Source organism: Tamandua tetradactyla, chromosome 16 (assembly GCF_023851605.1).
Source record: "Tamandua tetradactyla isolate mTamTet1 chromosome 16, mTamTet1.pri, whole genome shotgun sequence".
Taxonomy (NCBI): domain Eukaryota; kingdom Metazoa; phylum Chordata; class Mammalia; order Pilosa; family Myrmecophagidae; genus Tamandua; species Tamandua tetradactyla.
The window spans coordinates 19,738,687-19,763,870 of record NC_135342.1 but is presented as its reverse complement, the minus strand read 5'-3'; the positions used below and the strand labels follow the sequence as shown (position 1 = coordinate 19,763,870).

Genomic DNA, 25,184 nt, shown 5'->3' with positions numbered 1-25,184 from the left:
GATCTTCTTTAATTTCTTTTAGCAATGTTATGTAGTTATCTGTGTACAAGTCCCTTACTTGCTAAGTTCATTCCTAAGTATTTGATTCTTTTAGTTGCTATTTTGCACTTTTTTTTTTGACATGGGCAGGCTCCGGGAATCAAACTTGGATCTCTGACATGGCAGGGGAGAACTCTGCAACTGAGCCACTGTTGTCCACCCTTAGTTGCTATTTTGAATGAATTTTTTTCCTTAACTGAATTCTTAGTTAAGTCATTGCTTGTGTGTAGAAATGTTACCAATTTTTGCACATTAATTTTATATCCTCCCACTTTGCTGAATTTGTATATTAGCTCAAGTAACTTTGTTGTAGTTTTCAGGGCTTTATATGTGATGCCTAAAGAATGCAGTTGGCTGAAGGATGTACCAACTGAGAAGTAGATTGGTGGATGATGGCGTATAAATATGTTCAAATACTGTGCTGCTACAAAAAAGGAATGAAGTCATGAGGCATACAATGATGGGAATGAACCTGTGGGGCATTTGGTGAGGCAAAATAAGCCACAAATGAAAGAACAGTTACTGTACAGTCTCCTTTAGAAAATGCTTATAAGAAAAAAACAAGGGCCTAGATTATAAGCTTGTACAGCAGAAACACTGCACCCAGACTGGTAATTATTATTTTTGGATTTTGAGAGCATGTTTTATGTATCTATAACTTGGTATTTAGAGATAAGCATGAAGCTGATCAGGTCAGGATTAAGGTTATTCAGAACACAGGGGTAAGGAAAACACTTAAAATGTTTTAGAACTTCACCTACTCTTTGGGAGCAAAGGAAGGTTTATTTTGCTAAAAAATAAAAGTCAGAAAACCTAACTTTTCTGTAGCACATAATCTAACTCAACCTGTTTGGATGGCTCATTTGAAGAACTGAAACACAGGGAGCCCAGAATAAGAATGAGGGCTTTTAATCCTGTATAGCTTAATATAATGCCTGGATACATCGTAGGAGACATTAAGCAGATAAACAAAAAGTATTGGTAAAGTCCCTTGAGGGATGGGAGAAAAAATATGGAACTATTAGACTTTACCATCAGGGAATCCCCTGATACTATGTCAATCATTAGGGACACCCAAATCAATAGGCCAAGCCCTTAATCTTGAGGCTTACTCTTGTGAAGTTTTTATGTAGTTATGCCTAAGAGTGACTTCTGGAGGACCTCTTTTGTTGCTCAGATGAGGCCTCACTCTCTTTACACCCAATTTTGTAAGTGAAGTCATTCTTCTCCCTGCTATATGAGACATGACATCCAGGGATAAAAGTATACCTGGTGGTGAGGGAGATTACTCCCAGGGATGAGTCTGGCCCTGGCATCATGGGATGACAATTCCATCCTGATCAAAAGGGGGAAATGAAGTGTAACTAATAAACTATCAGTGGCTGAGAGAGTTCAAAAAAAGTTAAGAGCCTACTCTGGGGGTTGCTCTTATGCAAGCTTCTGTTAGACACTGCTACCTCTCATAACATGCCAACTCCCAACCAAAATCATTCCAGCCAAACCTAAAGAATACCTAGGGAAATATAAAAGATTCTACAAAGTTTCCATGCACTAGGGAAACTTTTCAGAAATCTAAAACTTCCAGAAGGGTCCCTAGATCAGATAAGTTCTGTAACCTAGAGGGCCCAACCTCTCCAGAACATCAGCCAGTTCCATCTCCCTACCCCCATATTACTGACAGCCCTTCTAACATGAAAAAGTAAGAATGACCATAGCGCAAATACCCCTAAAGATTGGGATAGAAAGATCAAGGCTGATGGTGGAGTTATACATGGAAGGAAGAGCTTAACGCACTAATACTGCTTAATTATTAAATTGATATTTATTTTAGTCTCCAGTATCTGAGAGCAGTCAGAAGTAAAAACCTAAAATTGTAGAATTGTAACCCATATCAAAATCTGTAATCAATCTACAACTAACTGTTGTGCTATGCTTTGAAATTTATTGTTTTGTATGTATGTTATTTTTCACAAGCAAGGCAAAAAAGTTGGGAATGCATTTGGAGCAAAATCCAAGATGGTGGCTTAGTGAAGTGTGAAATTCAGTTCATTCTCCAGAGCAGCTAGTAATTAGCCAGGAACAGTACAGACAACTGCTGTGGCCACAAAAGTGACAAGACACACAGCATACACCAGTCTGGACAAGCTGGACCAGCAACAATTTCACACAGAACTGTAAGTTCCCCAAGACATGAGGCTGGTGCCCCTCCTCCATGATCATGGCAGCCTAGTTCCTGGAGGGGAAGGGAAAGAGACTTTGCTAGCAGCAGGGGCTTAGATCAACCAAGCTCCACTTGCAGAATTAATTAATGAATTCTGACTACTGAAAACAGACCCCTGGCTCAGATAAACCTCATATAAGAGCTAAAGATACTAAAAGTTTTTGCTCAAACACAGAGCAGGCAGGGCCAATGGAAATCAGCCAGAGGTTTTGAAATTAGACAGCACAAAGTACTTGAAAAGGACTGGACACTTAAAAAAAAGGGAGGGGGACACATTGAACCTGGAGATACACAGAGCAATATACCAAATTAAGCTCTTGGTTATTAAATCCAAGGAACAGGGGTCCTGCTCTGAAAGGGACATTTTTTTTGCTTTGTTTCTGCTACTTAACTGCAAAAACTCACATCAAAACTATTAGACACACAGCAAAACTACTAGAGCTAAAAAATGATTACAGCAAAGTGGCAGGTTACAAGATCAACCTCCAGTAGTGTTTCTATACACTAGTAATGAGCAATCTGAGGGAGAAACCAAGAAAAAAATTCCATCTAAAATTGCAACTAAAAGAATAAAATATTTAGGAACAAATTTAACTAAGGATACAAAAGACCTATACAAAGAAAACTAGAAGAAATTGCTAAAAGAAATCTTAAAAGACCTAAATAAATGGAAGGACATACTAGGTTCATGGATTGGAAGACTAAATATAGTTACAATGTCAATTCTACCTAAATTGATTTATAGATTCAATGCAATATCAATTAAAATCCCCCAAAAAACTTACTTTGCAGAAATAAAAAAAAACAATAATCAAATTTACTTGGAAGAGCATGGTGCCCCAGATAGCTAAAAATATCTTCAGAAAGAAAAATGAAGTCAGAGATCTCACACTATCTGACTTTAAGGCTTATTATGAAGCTACAGTGGTCAAAACAGCATGGTACTGTCATAAAAATAGATACACTGACCAAAATTGAACAGAATGTTCAGATATAGACCCTTTCATTTATGGACAATTGATTTTTGATAGGGCAGTCAAGCCAACTTATGTGGAACAGAACAGTTTCTTCAGTAAGTTGTTCTTGGAGAACTGGATATGCATATGCAAAAGAATGAAACAGGATCTATATCTCACACCTTACACAAAAATTAACTCAAAATGGATCAGAGAACTAAACATTAGAGCTAAGACCATAAAACTTTTAGAAGAAAATGTAGGGAAATATCTTATAAAACTTGTAATAGGAGGTGGTTTCCTAGATCTTACACCCAAAGCACAAGCACTGAAGAAAGCAATAGATAAATGGGAACTCTTCAAAATTAAACACTTTTGTGCATCAAAGAACTTTGTCAAGAAAGTAAAAAGGCAGCCTACATAATGGGAGACAATATTTGGAAATGACATATCAAATAAGGGTCTAGTATCTAGACTATATAAAGAGATTGTTCAACTGAACAACAAAATGACAAACCCAAGTAAAAAGTGGGCAAAAGACATGAAAGGACTCTTCTCAGAACAGGAAATATAAATGGCTAAAAGGCACATGAAAAGAAACTCAAACTTCCCTGGCTACTAGGGAAATGCATATCAAAACCACAATGAGATATCATCTCACACCCACCAGAATGGCCATTATAGAAAAGAGAGAAAATGACAAGTGCTGGAGAGGATGTAGAGAAAGAGGCACACTTATCCACTGTCAGTGGGAATGTAAAATGGTACAACCACTGTGGAAGGCAGTTTGGCAGTTCCTCAGGAAGCTAAGTATAGCATTGCCATATGATCCAGCAATGTCACTGCTAGGTATCTATTCAGAGGACATGAGGGGAAGGACACAAACAGACATTTGCCACCAATGTTTATAGCAGCATATTTATAATTGCAAAGAAATGGAAACATCCCAAATGTCCATCAACAGATGAGTGGCTAAACCAGCTGTGGCATACACATATGATGGAATATTACACAATTGTTGAGACAAAATCAAGTCATGAAGCATGTAACAATGTGGGCAGACCTTAAGAACATTATGTTGAGTGAAATTTAGCCAGAAACAAAAGCACAGAATAAAGAGGTCTCACAAGAAAGACTGGCATGCTACTGTGTCTCATCCTTAGGGAACCTTGAGACTGATTACACTGTCTTCCTGAGACCTGGGCTTGTCTTGACTAGGAAAAGATGACTAGTGTCAATCATAACTAGGGAGATCTTCCTCAAAAAGATTCCATATAGCAGAGTAAGAACCAGAAAAACAAGAGTTGAAAATTTCTGATCAGTGAAACAGAAGCTATGGAAGAGGTCTAGAATACGTTGAACTGAATGTCAAAGAACAGAGGACAAAGTCAACCAACAAGAAAACCCTCAGGAAAGAATGAAAACAACTTCCAGAATAAGTTAAAGGACATGAGATGCCTAGACACCAGCCAAAGGAAAAAAAAAAATCACAAGTCATCCTAGGAAACACAAAGATTTGGCCCAGGCTAAGGAACAAACTAACACTACAAATAGATATAGGAGTTGAAACAGCTAATTGAAGATGGGCAAACAAATCATCTAAATCAAATCAAAAGTCAAATCAATGAAGTGAAAGAAAATATAGCAAGAGATGAAGGATATAAAGAAGACACTGTGTGACCATTCAAAAAAGCTCGAAAGCTTGAAAAAACAAATCATAGAACTTATGGGAATGAAAGGCACAATAGGAGAGATGAACACAATGGAGACATACAAGAGCAGATTTGAAGAGGCAGAAAAAAGGAATAGTGAACTGGAGGACAGGACATCTGAAATCCTACACCCAAAAGAACAGATAGGGAAAAGAATGAAGAAATATGAACAGGGCCTCAGAGAACTGAATGACAACATGAAGCACATGAATATACATGTTATGGGTGTCCCAGAAGGAGAAGAGAAAGGAATAGGGGCTGTTCTAGTTTGCTAGGTACTGGAATGCAATAAATCAGAAACAGAATAGCTTTTAAAAAGAGAATTTAATAAGTTGCTAGTTTTCAGTTCTAAGACCAAGAAAATATCCCAATTAAAACAAGTCTATAGAAATGTCCAATCTAAGGCATCCAAAGAATGATACCTTGGTTCAAGAAGACAGATGACATTCAACATTTCTCTCTTGGCTAGAAGGGAACATGGCTAACATGGTGGCATCTGCTGGCTTTCTCGTGGCTCTACAAAAGGGACTCTCTCCAAAATGTTTCCTCTTTTAAAGGGTTAATGGGTGGAGTCTCAACTCCATGGAAGCTATCTGATGAAATGTTACCACCCACAACTGGGTGAGTCTCATCTCCATGGGAACAATCAAAATGCTCCCACTCAGCAATACTGAATGAGGATTAAGGGACATGGCTTTTCTGGAGTCCCAACTGTTATGAAAGATTAAAATTAGCAGATTCAAGCAGTGCGGCATACAGGAAATAGAAGAGATCTGAATAGACCTATTCCAAGACATTTAGTAATCAAACTGGCAAATGTCAATTGTCAAACACACAGAAGGGAAGTTCACAGACTAAGTGCAGATTTCTTAGCAGAACCATGGAGGCAAGAAGGGAGGGGTATAATATATTTAAGATACTGAAAGAGAAAAACTGCCAGTGAAGAAATATATATATGGCAAAACTCTCCTTCAAAAATGAGAGGGAGTTTAAATTGTTTTCAGAGAACAGACATGGAGAGAGTTAATGAACAATAGACATGCTGTACAAGAACTACTAATGGAGCACTATAGACAGATAGGAAAAGAGGACAGAGGGGTTTCTAGAAGACTGCAGAAATGAAGACTATCAGTAAGGATAAAAAGAGAAAAAAAAATATGGCACATAAAATCCAAAAGACAAAATGGTAGAAGAAAGTACTGCCTTTACAGTAACAACATTAAATGTTATGGATTAAACTCCCTAATTAAAAGACATAGGCTGGCAAAACTAATTAAAAAAACACAGGACCATTTATAACTGTTTACAGGGGACTCACTTTAGACACAAGGACAGAAATTGGTTGAAAGTGAAAGATTTGAAAAAGATATTTCATGCAAACAACAACCAGAAAAGAGCAAGAGTAGTCATACTAACATCAGAAAAACAGGACTCGAAATAGAAAACAATTAAAAGAATCAAAGAAGGATACTATGTTTTAATAAAAGGGAAAATTCATCAAGAAGACATAACAATGATAAATATTTATGCACTGACCCATAGTGCCCCAAAATACATGAGACACACACTAACAACACTGAAGGGAGAAGGAGTCACCTCTATAATAATAGTTGGAAACTTCAAAACACTGTTCTCATCAATGGATAGAATTTCTAAACAAAGGATCAATCAGGAAACAGAGAGTTTGAATAGTTTGATAAATGAACTAACTATTCTTAATAGATATTTACAGATATTACAGCCCACAACAGCAGGATATATATTTTTCTGAAGTGCTCTTGGATCATTCTCCAGGATAGACCACATATTGGGTCACAAAGCAAGTCTCCATACATTTAAAAGGATTTAAATTAAGGGGGAAATAAAAAACCAACCACTTTCTCAAATCATAATGGAATGAAGCTGCAAATCAATAACAGGCAGAAGGAAGGAAAATTCACAAGTAATAGAGGCTAAACAACACACTCAAACAATTAGTGGGTGAAGGAGGAAATTACAAGAGAAGTCTGTAAACTTCTCAAGGAAAATGAAAACACAACATATCAAAACTTATGCAATGCAGCAAATGCAATACTGAGAGGGAAATTTATTGCCTTAATGCCTATTTTAAAAAAGAAGAAAAAGCAAAAATCAAGGATTTTCTGTTCACTTAGAAGAACTAGAGAAAAAACAGGAAACTAAATCCAAAACAAACAGAAGGAAAGAAATAACTAAAATTAGAACAAAAATAAATGACACTGAGGATATAAGAACAACAGAGAGAATCGATGAAACCAGATATCGGTTCTTTGAGGAAATCAATAAAATTGACAAAACTTTAGCTTGGCTGACAAAAAGAAAGAGAGGAGATGTAAATAAAGTAAAAAATGGGAGAGGGACCATAACTACAGACCCCACAGAAAAAAAGGAGATAATGAGAGAATACTCTAAGTACTGTATACTAACAGACTAGACAACTTAGAAAAAATGGATAATTTCCTAGAAAAGGATAAACAACCAACAATAACTTGACGAGAAATAGAAGACCTCAACAAACCAACCACAAGTAAAGAGATTGAATCAGTTACCAAAAGCCTCACACAAAAGAAAAGTCCAGGACCAGGTGGCTTCACATGTGAATTCTACCTATCATTCAAGAAAAAATGAGTGCAAACTCTGCTCAAAGTAGTCACAAAAATTGAAGAGGGGGAAACAATGTAACTAATTCTATGAAGCCAACATCACCCTAATACCAAAGCCAGACAAAAATACTACAAAAAAAATTACAGACCAATCTCTTTAATGAATTTAGACAAACAAATCTTCAACAAAATACTTATAAATTGAATCCAGCAGCACACTAAAATAATTATATAACATGACCAAGTGTGTTTTTATTCCAAGTATGCAAGGCTGGTTCAACACAGGAAAATCAATTAATGTAATACACTACATCAATAAAACAAAGCAGAAAGGACACATGATCATCTCTATGGATGCAGAAAAGGCGTTTGACAAAACTGAACATTGTTTCTTGATGAAAACACTTCATACAATAGGAACAGAAGGAAACTTCCTCAACAGATAAAGGGAATATATGAAAAACCCACAGCTAACATCATACTCAATAGGAAAGGACTGAAAGCTTTCCATCTGTGATCAGGAAAAAAACAAGGATGCTCACTGTCACCACTGTTATCCAACATTCTATTGCAAGTTCTACCTAGAGAAATTAGGCAAGAAAAAGAAATAAAAGGCATCCAAACTGGAGAGGAAGAAATAAAACTCTCACTGCTTGCAGATGACATACCATATGTAGGAAATTCAAAAAAATCTACAACAAAGTACTAGAGCTAATAAATGAGTACAGTAAAGTTGCAAGTTATAAGACCAATATGCAAAAATGAGTAGTGCTTGTAAACAGCATTAATGAACAATCTGAGGAGGAAATGAAGAAAAAACATTCCATTTACAGTAGCAACCAAAAGAATCAAACATTTAGCAATAAATTTAACATAAAAGACCTAAATTTAGCAATGGTGGCTCAGTTGCAGAATTTTTGCCTGCCATGTCAGAGACCCGGGTTTGATTCCTGATGCCTACCCATGCAAAAAAAAAAAAAGACCTACAAAAAATTGCTAAAAGTAAATGGAAGCACATTCCATATTCATAGATTGAAAGACTAAATATAGGTAAGATGTCAATTCCACCCAAACTGATTTATAGATTCAACGGAATACAATTAAATCCCAACAACTCACTTCTCAGAAACAGAAAAACCAATACTCAAGTTTATTTGGAAGGGCAGTGTGCCTCAAATAGCTAACAATATTTTTAGAAAGAAAAATGAAGTAGTAGATTTCACGCTACCTGACATTAAAGCATGTTAGAATGCTACAGTGTTAAAAACAGCATGGTACTTGCCCTTTGATTACCATTCAGAAATCTAAAACCTCCAGACTGGTTTCTAGGCCAGATAAGTCCTGAAACCCAGAGGGGCTAGTCCCTCTCCAAAAACATCAACTAGTTCCATCCCCTTATCCCATATTATCAACATCCCTTTCCGATATGAAAAAGTTAGAATGGGCAGAGCCCAAATACCCCTAAAGACTGGGAGAAAGATCAAACAAGAAGATGGAGTTATAACAGAGAAGATAGAATTAAACAAATGAGTATGACTGCTGAATCACTGTATTGATATTTCTTTTAGTCTCCAGTGTCTTGGCGGAACTAGAAGTAAAAACCTAAAATTGTGGGATTGTAGCCCATACCAAACTCTGAAATCTGCTCTACAACTAAGGGTTGCAGTGTGTTTTGAAGTTTTTTGCTTTATTGTATATGTTATTCTTCACAATTAAAAAAATGAGAAAAAAAAACTCAGCATGGTATTCTGGCATATAGATAGGTATACTGACCAATGGAATTGAACTGAACATTCAGAACTAGACCCTCTCATCTATGGACAATTGATCTTTGATAAGGCAGTGAAACCAACTTAACTGGGACAGAGCAGCCTCTTTAATAAATGGTGCTTGGAGAAGAGGATGGACATATCCAAAAGAAAGAAAGAGGATCCCTATCTTATCTTGCATACAAAAATTAAGTCCAAATGGATCCAAGACCTAAACACTAGAGCTAAGACCATAAAACTTTTAGAAGAAAATGTAGGGAGATTTCTTAAGAATCTCATGATAAGAGGTGGTTTCCTAGACCTTATACCACAGCACGAGCAATGAAAAAATAGACAAATGGGAGCTCCTCAAAACTGAATACTTTTCATATCAAAGGGCTTTATCAGTAAGTAAAAACATAGCCTAAGCAATGGGAGACAGTATTTGGAACCCTCATATCAGATAAGGGTTTAATATCCAGAATATATAAAGAGATCTTACAACATGACAACAAAAAGGCAATCTACCTGTGCTGGCTTGAAAGGATGTATGCCCCTAGAAAAACCATATTTTAATCTAAATCCCATTTTGTAAAGGCAGAATAATCCCTATTCAATACTGTATGTTTGAAACTGTAATCTCCCTGGAGATGTGATTTAATCAAGAGTGGTTGTCAAACTGGATTAGGTGACAACATGTCTCCACTCATTTGGGTGGGTCTTGATAAGTTTCTGGAGTCCTATAAAAGAGGAAACATTTCAGAGAATGAGGAGATTCAGAGAGAGCAGTGCAGAACAACATAGCCACGAGAAGCAGAAGTCCACCAGAACTGACCTTTGGAGATGAAGAAGGAAAATGCCTCCTGGGGAGCTTCATGAAACTGGAAGCCAGGAGAGAAAGCTAGCAGATGATGCCGTGCTCTCCATGTGCCCTTCCAGCTGAGAGAGAATCCCTGATTGTGTTCACCATGTGCCTTCTCACTGGAGAGAAAAACCCTGAACTTCATCAGCCTTCTTGAACCAAGGTATCTTTCCCTGGATGGATGCATGGTATTCTGCATGCCATTCTGCAAACTCAGCATGGTATTCTGGCATATAGATAGGTATACTGACCAATGGAATTGAACTGAACATTCAGAACTAGACCCTCTCACCTATGGACAATTGATCTTTGATAAGGCAGTGAAACCAACTTAACTGGGACAGAGCAGCCTCTTTAATAAATGGTGCTTGGAGAAGAGGATGGACATATCCAAAAGATATGGATATGTCCATATCTTTTTTGATTGGACATTTCTATAGACTTGTTTTAATTGGGACATTTTCTTAGCCATAGAACTTTAAACTAGCAACTTATTAAATTCCCCTTGTTAAAAGCCATTCCACTTCTGACATATTGCATTCTGGCAGCTAGCAAACTAGAACACTACTCAATTTAAAAATGGGCAAAAGACACATTTACAAATAGTTCAAAAACACATGAACTTATCCCATTAAGTAGGCTAAGCCTACTTAAAGCTAAGCCCAAGAGTCACCCCCAGAGAATCTCTTTTGTTGCTCATATGTGGCCTCTCTCTTAGCTAACACAGCAAATGAACTCACTGCCCTCCCTCACTCTACATGGGACCTGATTCCCAGGGGTGTAAACCTCCCTGGCAACATGAGACAGAAATCCTAGAATGAGTTGGGACTTGACATCAAGGCATTGAGAAAACCCTCTCAATCAAAAGCAGGAGGAGAGATATAAAACAAAATGAAGTGTCATTTGGCTGAGAGATTTCAAACAGAATCAAAAGGCCATCCTGGAGGTTATTCTTATGCATTATATAGCTATCCCCTTTTTAGTTGACAGTGTATTAGAGGGGCTAGAGGGAAGTACCTGAAACTGTAGAGCTGTGTTCCAGTAGCCATGTTTCTTGAAGATGATTGTATAATGATATAGCTTTTGCAATGTGACTGTGTGATTGTGAAAACCTTGTGTCTGATGCTCCTTTCATTATGGTATGGACAGATGAATAAAAAATATTGGTAATAAATAAACAAATAACAGAGGGAACAAAGGTTAAAATAAATTGAGTAGACTGAAATAGTAGTAGTTAATGAGAGGGAGGGATAAGGGGTATGGCATGTATGAGTTTTTTTCTTTTTTCTTTCTTTTGCTGGAAAGGTGCAAATGTTAAAAAAAATGAACATGGCAATGAATACACAACTATGTGATGATATTGTAAGCCACTGACAAGAATGTTTGCATGTCAAGAATGTTTGTATGTTTGTTTGTTGTTCATAATAAAAGAAAAACACATGTGAAAAGAAGCTCAACTTCACTTGCTATTAGGGAAATGCCAACCAAAACCACAATGAGATATCATATTATACCTACTAGACTAACCATAAACAAACAAACAAACACAGAAAACAGAACACCACAAATGCCAGACTAGATGTAGAGAAAGAGGCACACTTATTCACTGTTGGTGGGAATGCTGAGTGGTGCAACAACTTTGAGGGGAAGTTTGGTGGTTCTTCAAGAAACTAAGTATAGAATTGCCTTACAATCCAGCAATTCCATTAACTAGGTATAGATTTGGAGGAACTGAAGCAGGGACACAAACGGACATTTGCACACCAATGTTTTTCTTTTCTCCAGGTTAAATACTCAAAAGGACCCTTTATTTTAAATGTAGATAGTATCATAATTCATCGAAATGATTTATAATACTTAACTTCTACTTAAATATTGTCTTATAAGTGATGCTTTCTGAGGTTAAAAGTAACATGGATTCAATAAGGCTTTTAAAATTATTTATTTAGCACATATTAAACCAATGATGAAAGTAACTACAACATGTTTTCAATGAAGTCTTCTAAGAAAGGAAATCATGAAAATTTTCTTACTAAATGCCATTCCATCATTAAAAAGGATGAAAAAGAAACATAGATGAATTGGAACAGAAATGGCAATATCCTGCCTCTGGTTCTTTGTATAAAACCAAATCTTTAAATGTGAAATTACATTCTGTAAGCAAGAAATTCCTTAACAGCATTTCTCTAGATGATGAAGTACATTTCACCAAGATTTCTATTTGTTTCTGAGCTGCTGTACACCAATGTTTATACTAACATTATTCTTGATTGCCAAGAGATGGAAACAGCTCAAATATCCATCAACAGATGAGTGGATTAACAAACTGTGGTAATATACATATGATGAAATATTACATCACTTTTTACATATCATCTCACTTTTAAAAAGGCTGTTTTTCCTCAGCATTAGTTAAGGAACCAAATATCATTTCAAGCCTAATGACTTTTGACATTTTGCTTTCTCAAAATCAAACCCTAAAATAATATAATTTTATTCCAAACTGTAAGAAAATAAAGTTTAGCTTTCAGACAAGATGGCACAAGAAAGGGCTGCAGAACAACTCAGGCTGCAAGCAAGGAAAGAAAGTGCCTCTAACATAGAATTGGCACCAAACCAGTAGACACAAGTTTAAATGAATAGCGGTCAGGGTCATGGAAATGTAAAACATAATCAAAGGGGAACTTTCCACAGGAAATTTGAATTAGTTAGACTATCCAGATAGACAGTAACTTCTAAAGTAACCAATCAATGGAGAAACAGGGGAGGGGCCTGCATGCTAAGCTTAGGATATAAATACCTGTGGCATTCTATTGTTTGGTGCACTGACCACCATTTTTTGGGTAAATGCCCATTCTTGCAAGATCGTGAATGAATTCTTTTCTTCTCCACAATTGGATCAGTGCTTATTCTCTTTCAAGTATGGTATTCTTTCTAACAATCTGGGGGCTTGTCCAGGATCCAAGGCTTTGGAGGAGGACCCCAGGGGAGGATGAAGGGAAGGCATGCCCTGCTGATTGAGTGGTCTCAGACTCCACCCCTGGAGGCCCACCTCCAGTAGTCAGAAGGACCCAAAACCAGATGCTTAAATCTACTGATTATGAAGAAGGGGGTAAATCTGCCTCACAGTGACCAGATCACTCTGTGCATAGATCAAGGCAAGAAATATTAAATATTACCTTGGTGGTCAGGATGAATTCTGATGAGTCTGGCAGTAACCAAGTGTGGAGTTCCAATCTGTGGTTCATTTCTCCCACAAGGGAAAGGGTTAGAGTTGAAAGAAGCAAGATGGTGTGGAAACAAAGGATATTAGGCAAGACTAAGAATGGGTAGAAGCAGTCAGTCAGATGGAGATAAAGGGAGGGGGAACCTATAAAATCAACCCCACCCTGGGGAACATTCCCCTGCATAGTCCATAGGGAGAATGTTGGAACACTGGCAGACCAAGGGAAACAAAAATGTACATTTGGACAAAAGAAAGTGTGGCACCCGATTCCCTCTAGCCAAAATATGGGGCATATGAGGATTGGTTTTGTGCAAGACTTTTAAAGCCTCACCATACAGGGGATAAAATTGGCTGTACCCAGATCTCAGAACTTAAATAAAGCCTTTGAGGTTTCTCATGGAAAAGACAGCTTAAACTATCCAGTAATTTTTTGTCTTTATAAGGGGACTTGAAGAAGCTACCCAGAGTTACTTGTATTCTGGTAATTTTCTAGTTTTGTCTCTGGTTCAATAGAACTACTTCAAAGTGGTATGTGACCACTTTATGCAGAGTCTGGATTTCCCTATATTAAGTCCACTTGCCAAATGCAGAAATTGCAGACCTGCTACTAAGAAGAGTGAAGCAAATGGGTGAATAAAACTAACTTGATGTGGGAGCATTTTCCTGTAGGAGTTCAGTCTCGATGAAAGTGTCAATGCAGGAATTGGACTCCTAGAAGGGTTATGGTGTCTCCTAACAAGACCTGCCAACTACTTCTGAGCAATAATGTTGGCATTATATGAAGTGGCAGAAAAGATGCCTGCATTCTAATTTAATCTAGACAAGTAGCTGAGCCAAGGAGAGGTTGGATGATTAAAGAGATACAAAGAATTCTTAGTTAAACTAAAGATGCATCTTTTACAGCAAAATCTTGTCAGGTATTACATTTTTGTTTTTGTTTGTATGTTGAGGAATAAACTTAAACAAAACTCACTCTGCTTACCTGCTAAAGTTGATGGATCAAATAAGGAAATATCAGGGATGAACCCTGATAGTCCTGTGGCCCTAGTATGTAACAGGGGTCTTGGGCTAACATTCAGAAAATTATCCAAAATAAATATGTGGAAGGATAAACCACTAGAAAAATTATTAAGAAAGTCTCAGAGTGTATTTTAATCATGATGTTTTGCTGTATTCTACTTTACTGATGATGGTGGCCCTTAAGACCCAATCAGGCTTGTTTCTTTGCTTCCACATTTTATTTTAAATGCAGAATCATCTGTTCCTTCTTTGGCACAGGTGTGGGATTTGTTTCTTATTTGTCTGCTTTGAGGAGCTGTATAAGAGGGAGGTGGGAAGCAGGTGAGAGAGAGTTGTTCAAAACTGTTCAGTGTCAGGGCTGTAAAAAATGGATTGCACAGGAGTGTTGGGCACATACCCAGCTGTGGTCAGCAGTCAGGACACATGCCAAGAAGGATGGGAACAGGGTGGGCCACTGCTGCCTGGATCCCACAACCCCATGGGTGCTATGCTGCAATGAGCACCGCTGTGATAAGACTTGATACCTAGGACATAGGCCCCAGTAGAGCCACCACAGGTATACGATCTTGGTGGTAATAGCAAATATTCAAATGAGAATTTTGAAGGCCAAAATGGAGAAGGGTTTCATGTGAACAGTAATTGAATATGGGTCAGTCAGTTCTGAGAGCATGGGCTCAGCACCCTCCTGGCTCCTTCCTCTAAGCCCCAAACCCCTCCTCCAAGCATGGTCCAACCCTGGGGCTCCCAGGACTACACTGGGGGTGGGTACCAGTGCCAGGATGGGCCAGGGACAAGCTTGGCCAAGAGGCCAAGTGCGAACATTGGCTGGGTGTTTCCTAGGCTGCCTGCTAAGTACAAAAACCAAGTCACCTAGCTGGATGGCTTCCCCTCCCATGCCACTGGTTATAATAGGTTGTGAAAAGGGAAAAGGAAAACAGAAACAACAAATTAAAATCATGTTGAGCACAGTCGACCACATGGACAAGGAAGGATTAGAGATAGAACAAGGAGGAGACAGGCAGAGGTGAAACAGAGAAACAGTCCTGGCCAAAGGGGATAAAGGGGCGAGGGGGACACAAGACTCAGCAGGGTGTTATCACTGTGGGAAACCTGGTCATTTAGAAGGAAATGCCTGAATTTAAAGATGACCTGAAACTGCTGCATGAAGGGGCAGTGAGAGTGTTGCAGCACCTGTATAAAAAAAAAGTCACTGCCAATCGGGGCTGGGAGGGGCAGGGAAGGGAGGCATTGAAAGTCTCCTCATAGGAATTCAAATTCTCGGTAGCTCCCTCACAGTTTCAGGGGTATAAGGGAGCTTTGGAGACAAAACTATGGAGGCTGGGGTCTGAAGTCAAGAGGCCTTGGGGCTGGGAGAGCAGACCCACCCAGGTACTTGGAGAGGGTGGGTTTGCCCCAAGGACAGAGGTTGGGTCTTTCAGGTCATGGTGGGGGAGTGGTGAGACCCCAGGCCTTGACAAGAGGGTTGAGCACATTCCTTGGGGACTGGGAGGAGTCTGGCTGCCTCCATATAGAGGGGTTGAGCCTGTGCCCCAAAGGTGGAGGAGGGACCAGGTATGGCCCAATGCTTGGAGAGGGTGGAGCCAAGAGGGATGTGGTCTACCCAGGGTTTCCTAGGGTTGCATTCAGAGAGAGGTGGGCCACTGTGTAGGTCTTGGAAAGGGTGGAACTGCCACTTTCTGGGGCCCCGGAGATAAATGACTTTTAGGCTTTGAAGTCCAGTGGAGTTTGCCCTGCCAGTTTTTTGAGGCTGCTTGGGTCTGGTGACTCTGTGTTCCTTCCAATTTCTACACATATAGATAGGAATATATATCCTATGGCCTTTGTATGTTGGTAGCAAATGACTTGTTCTGAGCTTGGCAGGTCCAGAGCCAGAGGAGCATCCTTCCTTAGGACAGACCATGCCAGCAGCTGACTTTGCAAAGGACCTCTTCCTTAAGAATTATATATTGGCTTTGTCCTCTACTCTGTTGTCCCTAAGACACCTTGGCTTACTGGCAGAGACCCCACCTCTTGAATTTTCTGCCCATCAACCCCAACCTGACAGTTGGGTCTGCACTAAATTGTGGAAAGAGTCCAAACTTCAATCAGCCTGGAAAAGATGTTGACAACTGAAATGGCCATCCAGATGGCAGAGAAAGGCTGGATTCACTACCCAAGTGAAAGGACCAACACCTAAGCCAGATGATAAACACCCAACAATACAGTCCAATTCCTGGGAAATAATTCCAACTTTGGATGCTTTAAAATCACATTAAAAGACAATAGTTGGGAGGGTAAACATGTTTTGTTTTGTTTTGTTTTTTTGGATTTGGGGTTTGGATTCTGGAACTTTAATCTAACATAGTTAATAGTGACCCTGGCCAAAGAAAAGTCTTACCCAAGTAAGACAGATAAAGGATCTGGGGCCCAATTTAAAAATGAGAAAAATTACACCAGTCATAAAGTTTCAAATTTGGGACAAAATAAGCTCTGTCAAATTAGTAATGGATGTAACTGAAGTTTAAAGCCCCAAACTGTAGTTTGATGAAAAGCAAACTCAGCAAAGTCACCAGGAGGGAGGTGGAACAAAAGGGTTTAAGCAAAGGCCTTATTTCAGGGAAAAACAGAGCCACCCAGGCAGTGTTTCAAGAGAAAGAGAAAGACAGTTGCCCTGAGGTGGCAGGTGGAGAAAAGGTTTTTAAGGCTTAGGGTCAAAGTTGGGGTGCAAGGGTTAGCAAGTCCCTATTGGCTAGTTTTCAGAAATAGGGGGCTAAGTTTGGAGTTGGCAACTTTCCACTGGTAAAGTTTAAAATTTCAATGCTGCCTTAGGTAGACAGGGTTATAAATACCAGAAGGTGAATAATAAATAAGGGGAGTTTACACAAGAATGCATTTGCTAGAGAATGGAGGCTGAATAATGAGAAGCAACTGCAAAATGGCAGCTGATGAAAGAAAAATAAATGATAAAGACTGAGATGGTATAATCTAGGAATGCCTAGAGTGTACAATGATAGTGACTAAATGGACAAATTAAAAAATGTTTTTGCAAGAGGAAGAACAAAGGAATGTCAATATTGCAGGGTGTTGAAAATAGATGGTGATTGTTTTATTTTAAAACTTAAATTTATGTGTAAGACTAAAGCAAAAAATGTTTATTTGGTACAAAATTTACAATTTGACTAGTGCATTTCCTAATATAACTTATATGGACAGTTTAATTGAACAACGTAAGTACACGGAACCTTGAGCAGGGCATGAGATGCTGTAGGTTTGGCCAGAGTGATGCCCCAATAAATCCCAGAGTGATTTGAACAGTGAATAAAAAAGTATTTCAAAGTCCCCTTAGGGGAATGGCAAGAAAGGGGGAAAATTCAACTTCCCCATGTGGAGAATTCTTGATATTCTCACAAGCAGTCAGGACAACCAAAGCAATAGGCTGAGCCCTCACCCTTGGGCTTTGTTCATATATCCCTGCAAAGGATAGGATAAGCCTACTTAAAACTACGCCTAAAAGTCACCCCCAAAGAACCTCTTTTGTTGCTCAGATGTGGCCTCTCTCTCTCAGCCTACATGACAAGCAAACTCACAGCCCTCCCCCTCTCTAAGTGGGACATGACTCTCAGGGGTGTAAACCTTCCTGGCAACATGGGACAGAAATCCTAGAATGAGCTGGGACTCAGCATCAACAAAATGAGAAAACCACCTAGACCAAACCATCTAGATCAAAAGGGGGATGAGAGAAATGAGACAAAATAAAGTGTCAATGGCTGAGAGATTTCAAACAGAGTCAAGAGATTATCCTGGAGGTTATTCTTGCACATTACATATGTTACAGTCAGGTTCATGTGTCAACTTGGCCAGCTGGTGAAACCTGTTTTTCTGGTTGGGCAAGTGCTGGCCTGTATGTTGTATTGAGGACATTTCATAGAATTAAATCATGATCATGTTAGCTATATCCACAGCTGATTCCATGTGTAATCAGCCAAGGGGAATGTCCTCTTTAATGAGTGATGCTTAATCTAATCACTGGAAACCTCTTAAGGAGGATTCAGAAGAGACAGGCTCTCTTCCTGCTTTGGCTGGCAAGCCTCTCCTGTGGAGTTTGTCCAGACCTGCCATCAGAGTTGTCAACTTAACAGTGTGCCCTACAGATTTTGGACTCTATGTTCCCACAGTTATGTGAGACACTTTTATAAATTTCATATTTACAGCTATTTCCTATTGATTCTGTTTCTCTAGAGAACCCTAACTAATACAGCTTGGTACCAGAGAGTCGGGTGTTGCTGCAGTTTGCAAATACCAAACATGCTGGAACAGCTTTTTAAGAGGATAAGGGGAAGACTTTGGAGGAATTGTGAGGATCTTGATAGAGAAGGCCTGGAATGCTTTGAAGAAACTGTTGGTAGAAATGTGGACTCTAAAGATACCCGTGATGAAGCTCTAGACAGAAATGGGGCACATGTTATTGCAAACTGGAAGGAAGGCAATCATTGTTTTAAAATAGCAGATAATCTGGCAAAACTGATTAGTGGTTTTGGCTGGAAGACAGATTTTAAAAGCCATTAACTTGGATATTTAGCAGAAGAGATTTCCAAATTAAATATGGAAAGCACAGCCTGGTTTCTCCTTTCAGCTTACTGCAAAATGCGACAGGAAAAAGATAGGCTGAGAACTGAACTCTTGGGTACAAAGAAACCAAAAACTGATATTCTGGAAAATTCTGGGCTTCCAGGAAGAGAGACTCCAGAGAGTGGTGCCTACATGAGGATTTGGCCAAATGCAGAACCAGTCAGCCATTTTAGAGAAAGCCAGGATTGCACATGGAGTTATCCAGGAAGAATTTGTGGAAGCTTCTTATGTCTGATGGGCATGATCCAAGGCTACTGTATAGATATGGGATCTGTATAAACAGAACCACTGTCAGTCAGGACTGAGAGGGACAGAGAAGGGACACACTGGAGGGAAAATAACTTCAGAGGAAAAACCATGGAGGCCAGGATCTAAAGTCAAGAAGCCTTGGACCAGGAGAGCAGACCCACCAAAGCCCATGAACAGAGTGAGTTTGCCCCAAAGGCAGAGGATGGGCCTTTCACCTCATTGCAGTGGAAAAGTCATGCCGCCTCAGCCCTTGGACAGGATAATGCACATTCCTTGGGGTTTGGGGAAAGCCTGGCTGCCACCACATGGAGTGGCTGAGCATGTGCCCTGGAGATGGCAGAAATCCCGGGTGTGGCCCCAATGCTTGGAGAGAGTAGAACTGAGAAAAAGGTGATCTCCCCAACATCCCCCAAGGTTGCATTTGGAGAGAGGCAATCTGCTGCATAGGCCCTAGGAAAGGGTGGGACTGCCACTTTTCAAAGCCCTGAAGATAAATGAGTCTCAGACTTTGAAATCTAATGGACTTTGCCCTGTGGGCTTTCAAAACTGAATGGGTCCAGTGACCCCTGGGTTCTTTCCTCCCTATGGAAATGGTTATATGTATCTTTTCCTCCTTTGTATGTTGGCAGTAAATAACTGGTTTGAGTTTTACAGGTCCAGAGCCAGAGGATAATTTTTTCCTTAGAACAGACCATGCCTGTAACTAACTTTGACAGGAGTCTGTACTGTTTCTAACTTTGTATTTCATTTGTATTGCTACTAAATGGTTTAAGGACTTCTGATATTGTGATGGAATTAATGTATTTTGTATATTGGGAAAACATGTCTTTTTTTGAGGTCCAGAGGGTGGAATGTGCCGGTCTGAAAGGATGTATGTACCCTAGAAAAGCCATATTTTAATCCTAATCCCATTTTGTAAAGGCAGCTGTTTTTTCTAATCCCTATTCAGTACTGTATATTTGAAACTGTAATTAGATCATCTCCCTGGAGATGTGACTCAATCAAGAGTGGTTGTTAAACTGGATTAGGTGTAGACATGTCTCCACCCATTCAGAGGGGTCTTGATTAGTTTACTAGAATCCTATAAAAGAGGAGAATGAGAGTGATTCAAAGACAGCAGAGAAGAACAACATAGCCATGAGAACCAGAGAGTCCACCAGCCAGCGACAATTGGAGATGAAGACAGAAAATGCCTCCCATGGAGCTCCATGAAACAGGAAGCCAGGAGAGAAACCTAGCATATGATGCTGTGTTTGTCACATGCCTTTCCAGATGAGAGAGAAACCCTGACTGTGTTTGCCACGTGCTTTGTCACTTAAGAGAGAAACCGTGAACTTCATCACCTTCTTGAACCAAGGTATCTTTCCCTGGATGTCTTAGATTGGACATTTCTATAGACTTGCTTTAATTAGGACATTTCCATGGCCTAAAAACTGTAACTTGCAACTAAACTTCCCTTTTTAAAAGCTGTTCTGTTTCTGGTATATTGGATTCTGGCAGCTAGCAAACTAGAACAACATAGATATCACCTTTTTAGTTAAAGTATATTGGAGAAGCAGGAAGGAAGTGCCTGAAAACATACAGCTGTGTTCCAGTAGCCATGTTTCTTGAAGATGATTGTATAATGATAGAGATTTCACAATGTGACTATGTGATTGTGAAAACCTTGTGTCTGAGCTCCTTTTATCTTCAGTATGGGCAGATGAGTGAAACATGTGGATTAAAAATAAATAAATAATAGGGGGAACAAATGTTAAAATAAATTTAGTAGATTGAAATGCTAGTGATCAGTGAAAGGAAGTGATAAGGCGTATGGAAAAAATAGGGGAAACAAAGGCTTAAATATATTGGGTAGATAGAAATACTAGCAATCAATGAGAGGGAGGGTTAAGGGGGGATGGTATGTATGAGTTTTTTCTTTTTTCTTTCTATTTCTTTTTCTGAACTGATGCAAATGTTCTAAGAAATGATCGTGGTGATGAATATACAACTATGTATTGATTTTGTGAGTTATTGATTATATACCAAGAATGGAACGATCACATAGTAAGAATGCTCATGTTTGTATGTTGTTATGTTTTTGTTTTTTTTTTAAATAAAAAGACAACTGATGGAGGGCAAAGGAGATGCTGGGATGAGGCAGTTTGGAGTAAGAGGGGCTTTCTTCTTAAATTAAATTTTTAAAAATATTTGCTGGGGGTAGGTTACATCCTGGGGGAAGGGGGTCCTGTCCTCCAGGCCTAATATTTAATGTTTGGCAACTAATAGACTGCAGAGACTTAACAAATCAATGGCAATTGAGTGGGAAAAAAAATACTTGTGTCCAGAACCAGTAGAGGGGTATTACAGTTGAGCCTCTCCTTCCCCCACCTGGGATGATGTATGATGGACTAACCAATTTCAAGGATGAACCGTGGACATGGAGTTAATTTCACAGATGTGAAAGTACTATAACCTAGTGGTAATAACCATAAAGAAAACAGACAAACCTCTAGCGGAGGGCAACAGCAGAGATGCATTAATAGTTGATGGAATAGACAGAACAGTAAACTTGGAGGAAACCATAAGGGTAGGGACAGGGTGCAGAGACACAAATGCCTGGGTGGATTGGATCATATATACAGTGTAGAGTCTAAACAAGAGCAACTGTTATGTGTGCACAACAGGCCAACCCACTGTTCTTGTCATGCCTTTTCTGATGGGTACGGAGGAACATGAAAAGGAGTTCAAGTGCATGGTACTCCTTTTTCAGAATACTACTCTTGGTGAAAATTGTAGTACACTGCCTTCTCTTTTCCTTTCAGTCAGGGGTGGAAAAGTCAAGGCCACATAGGTTTCTTGCCTTGGTTCAGGAAACCACTCTGCCTGTCTCTCTAGATGGAAAGAAGGGGTCCAGGACCTTGGGACCATGGTCTTATGTACCCAAGAATGGGATGTGACTGAGGATAGTACTGGCAATTTCTCCAGTTTAATCACACCACAAATAGGCCTTTGGTGGCATTGTGGAAAGGGCATCCTCCAACCAGTTTTACCCAAGAAGGGGAAAAGGACCTGTGCTCTGGTCCAAATGACCATCCCATTCACTCTGGCATTTGCAAAGGAGGAGGACTGAGTTAATTTATAAAGTATAGGGATACCAAGGGAAATCTCAGATGAATTTAAGGCTAGAAATTAAGTAGCTGCAGAATTTAAGTCATTCTTATTCTGGTGGGTCACCATCAACAAAAATGTGGATTAGATTAATCAGATCAATTACACCAAGGATGTAGCTGAAGGATGAGCAGAAGTGTTGGATGATACTAGCCAAATGACATGGGACAACAGAATGGCCCTAGACATGATGTGAACTGAAAATGGAGGTGTTAGCTTTATGGTTGGAGATAGTTATACATTTATCCCAATAATACAGCCTGAGGTCTGAGGGTCTTATCTAAAAAATTGGTGAAAAATTCAAGCACTGATGACCCCCTCATGGGATGCTTTAAAAAAAAAACTAGTCTAGGAAATGAAAAGGGGTGGCACTGTCCATGTTAATTTCTTTAATCATCCTAGCTGGGGTACTCACAGCATGTGCATGCTGCATTATCCCATGTGCCTGAGGGTTAGTTCAGATACTAACTGAGGCTGCCGTAACCAAGCAAATACCTATTCAGTACAGACAAAACATTTTACACCCCCTTAAAAAGGAAGATCCCTATGATGAAAAGTGTGAAAAAGCTCTTATCAAATTTGAAGAAACAATAAAATGTGAAAACTAAAAAAAGTTCAAAAAGAAAGAGAGGGGATATGTAAGAAAATTAAGTTTAGCTTTCACACAAGATGGTGCAAGAAAGGGCTGCAGAACAACTGAGGCTGCAGGCAGGGAAGGAGGGCACTTCTGACTTAAGCCTAAAATTGGCACCAAACAAGTAAAAACAAGTTTAAATAAGTATCGGCCAGGGTCATGGAAGTGTAAAACAATCAAAAGCAGGAACCTTCTGCGGGGGAATCTAAATTATTTAGACTATCCAGATAGGAAATCACCAACTTCCTCTTTTTCACGTGGTACATCTGTTCACAGGGTAACCTACAGGACTTCACCACAGGAAAAATTCAATTCTGTACTTTCATTCATTCAATATGCGTCATAAATCTACTTTCTTAAGCATTGCTGTCACCTCTACCTTTTTATCTCCCCCCCACCGTCATCCTTATCCTTTGTTTTATGCTGCCACATTGGTCCTGGAACTCTTATTCTCCCAGCACCTCAAATCCACACTCAATCTAACTCAAAAACTTCCAAAAAAAAAAAAAAAGCAAATTCCTCACGTTTTAACTGCTGGCTCTATCTCTCTCTTTCAACATCAGCATACTCAGCCATCCTTACCCCCATTTCCCTCTGGATTTACACCCCAAAGACACAAACACTCCAAAAGGAAATCAGCACTCTCTTTCAAAATAAAGCAAATACTGCACCTCATCACCTTCCTCACCACGCTAGGAATAACCACAGGAATAGAAATACGGGTCTTACCACCTCCCTCACGTATTTTCAACAACCATCCTTCTGCTATTCCTAACTCCTCTCCTATTAATACTCCTTTTCCTATCTCTAGAACCATAACTTTTCAAACTTTTTATACAGTTTCTGCAAAAAGAAAAACTATTTAATCTATAACCCAAATCCAAATTAATCATATTCTCTTTCTCCAAGATCACGGATATCAGCGTCTCAATGGTGAGCAAAATAACCAATTAAAACTAAATCTCCACTCCTCCAATGAAAAGGTAGAGGAAACCACCCCATCCGTGGCACCCTAACAGCAGGAAGCAGCCAGATCTAACAACCGTGTTCCACCACACCATCCTCTAACTCTTCCCAATTTCCTCTAATGTTGTTCCATATAATGAAACAGACCAGAATACTTGAAAGCTGAGCCGGAGAAATGGGCAAGGACTGAAACTACCGCACCGAGGATGAACATCTCCAGACCTTCCCGCAATCCTCTGGGAACTTTCCAGACTCACATTTCTCACCCTCCAGCAGCTGGGTCCTTGTGATAACCTCCCTTACTCAACCTTCACAGTTGCATTCTTGTGATAAGCTCCCCTGCTCGATCCCCTACCCCCAAATTCCTTTACAACTCCTACACGAACCAAAGGCCGGCTGGAGTTGATTTCTCGAGTCAACTCTCCCTGCTGTCCCTCTGCTAATAAACCTTCCCTTCCCCGCTGCTGTTGTCCTGTCTCTGTCTCTCCTTCTGACTTCCAGCCAGGAGGTGGGACACGGTTGAGTAAGGCCGTGAAGACCCTGAAACCCCGCGATGCAAGACAGGGATCTGCCCCCGACACGGTACCCGTGAACCACCCCAAACACCAAAGGTCACAAAACCGCTAAGCCCCCACCCCCCACCGCTGGCTGCAGTTTCTCTTTCACTAGAGCGAGGCCCCGACACCCGTAGACCCCATGTCCGGGCCAGGAAAGCTTGGAGAGGACCCAGAGAGCGGGGCTCACTCACCTCTGGGAAGGGACTCATAGCAGCAGCCACTCTCTCCAGCAGCGGAAGTGCGTGAACCCAAGGCAGCGCAGGAACTACAATTCCCAGAATGCCGCGAGACTGATGGCTACAGCCCCACCCTTCCTCTGCAGAAGTGACTTCAACAAGGATGCACCTGGGCAACTACAATTCCCAGAATCCACCACGGTACTCTCTCTCCGCTGTTTTTGTAATGAAGCAGGTTTAGTCCACAGTTCACAGGTGTTGCTGGTACCTTGCTTTCTTTTCTTTTCTTTTTTTCTGATTTTCCTTAACTTTTCTCTTTCATTTTTCTCCTTCTGTTGTGGTGTGCACCAAAAGAGAGACCACACAAATTAAAACTGCAAGCCAATTTGGAGTTTTTATTAGCCGGCCGGTGACTGCC

General features: G+C 39.8%; 1 protein-coding gene across 1 annotated transcript in view; it reads right to left on the bottom strand.

Moving 5' to 3' along the window:
- LOC143659037 (uncharacterized) overlaps positions 1 to 24,860 on the bottom strand; it is a 50,084-nt gene extending 25,224 nt beyond the window's left edge. The window contains 1 exon segment of the mRNA XM_077131540.1: positions 24,782 to 24,860. Within this exon segment, the coding sequence (XP_076987655.1) occupies positions 24,782 to 24,799 (18 nt within the window). The 5' untranslated portion in view covers positions 24,800 to 24,860.
- Positions 24,861 to 25,184: the final 324 nt, after the last annotated feature.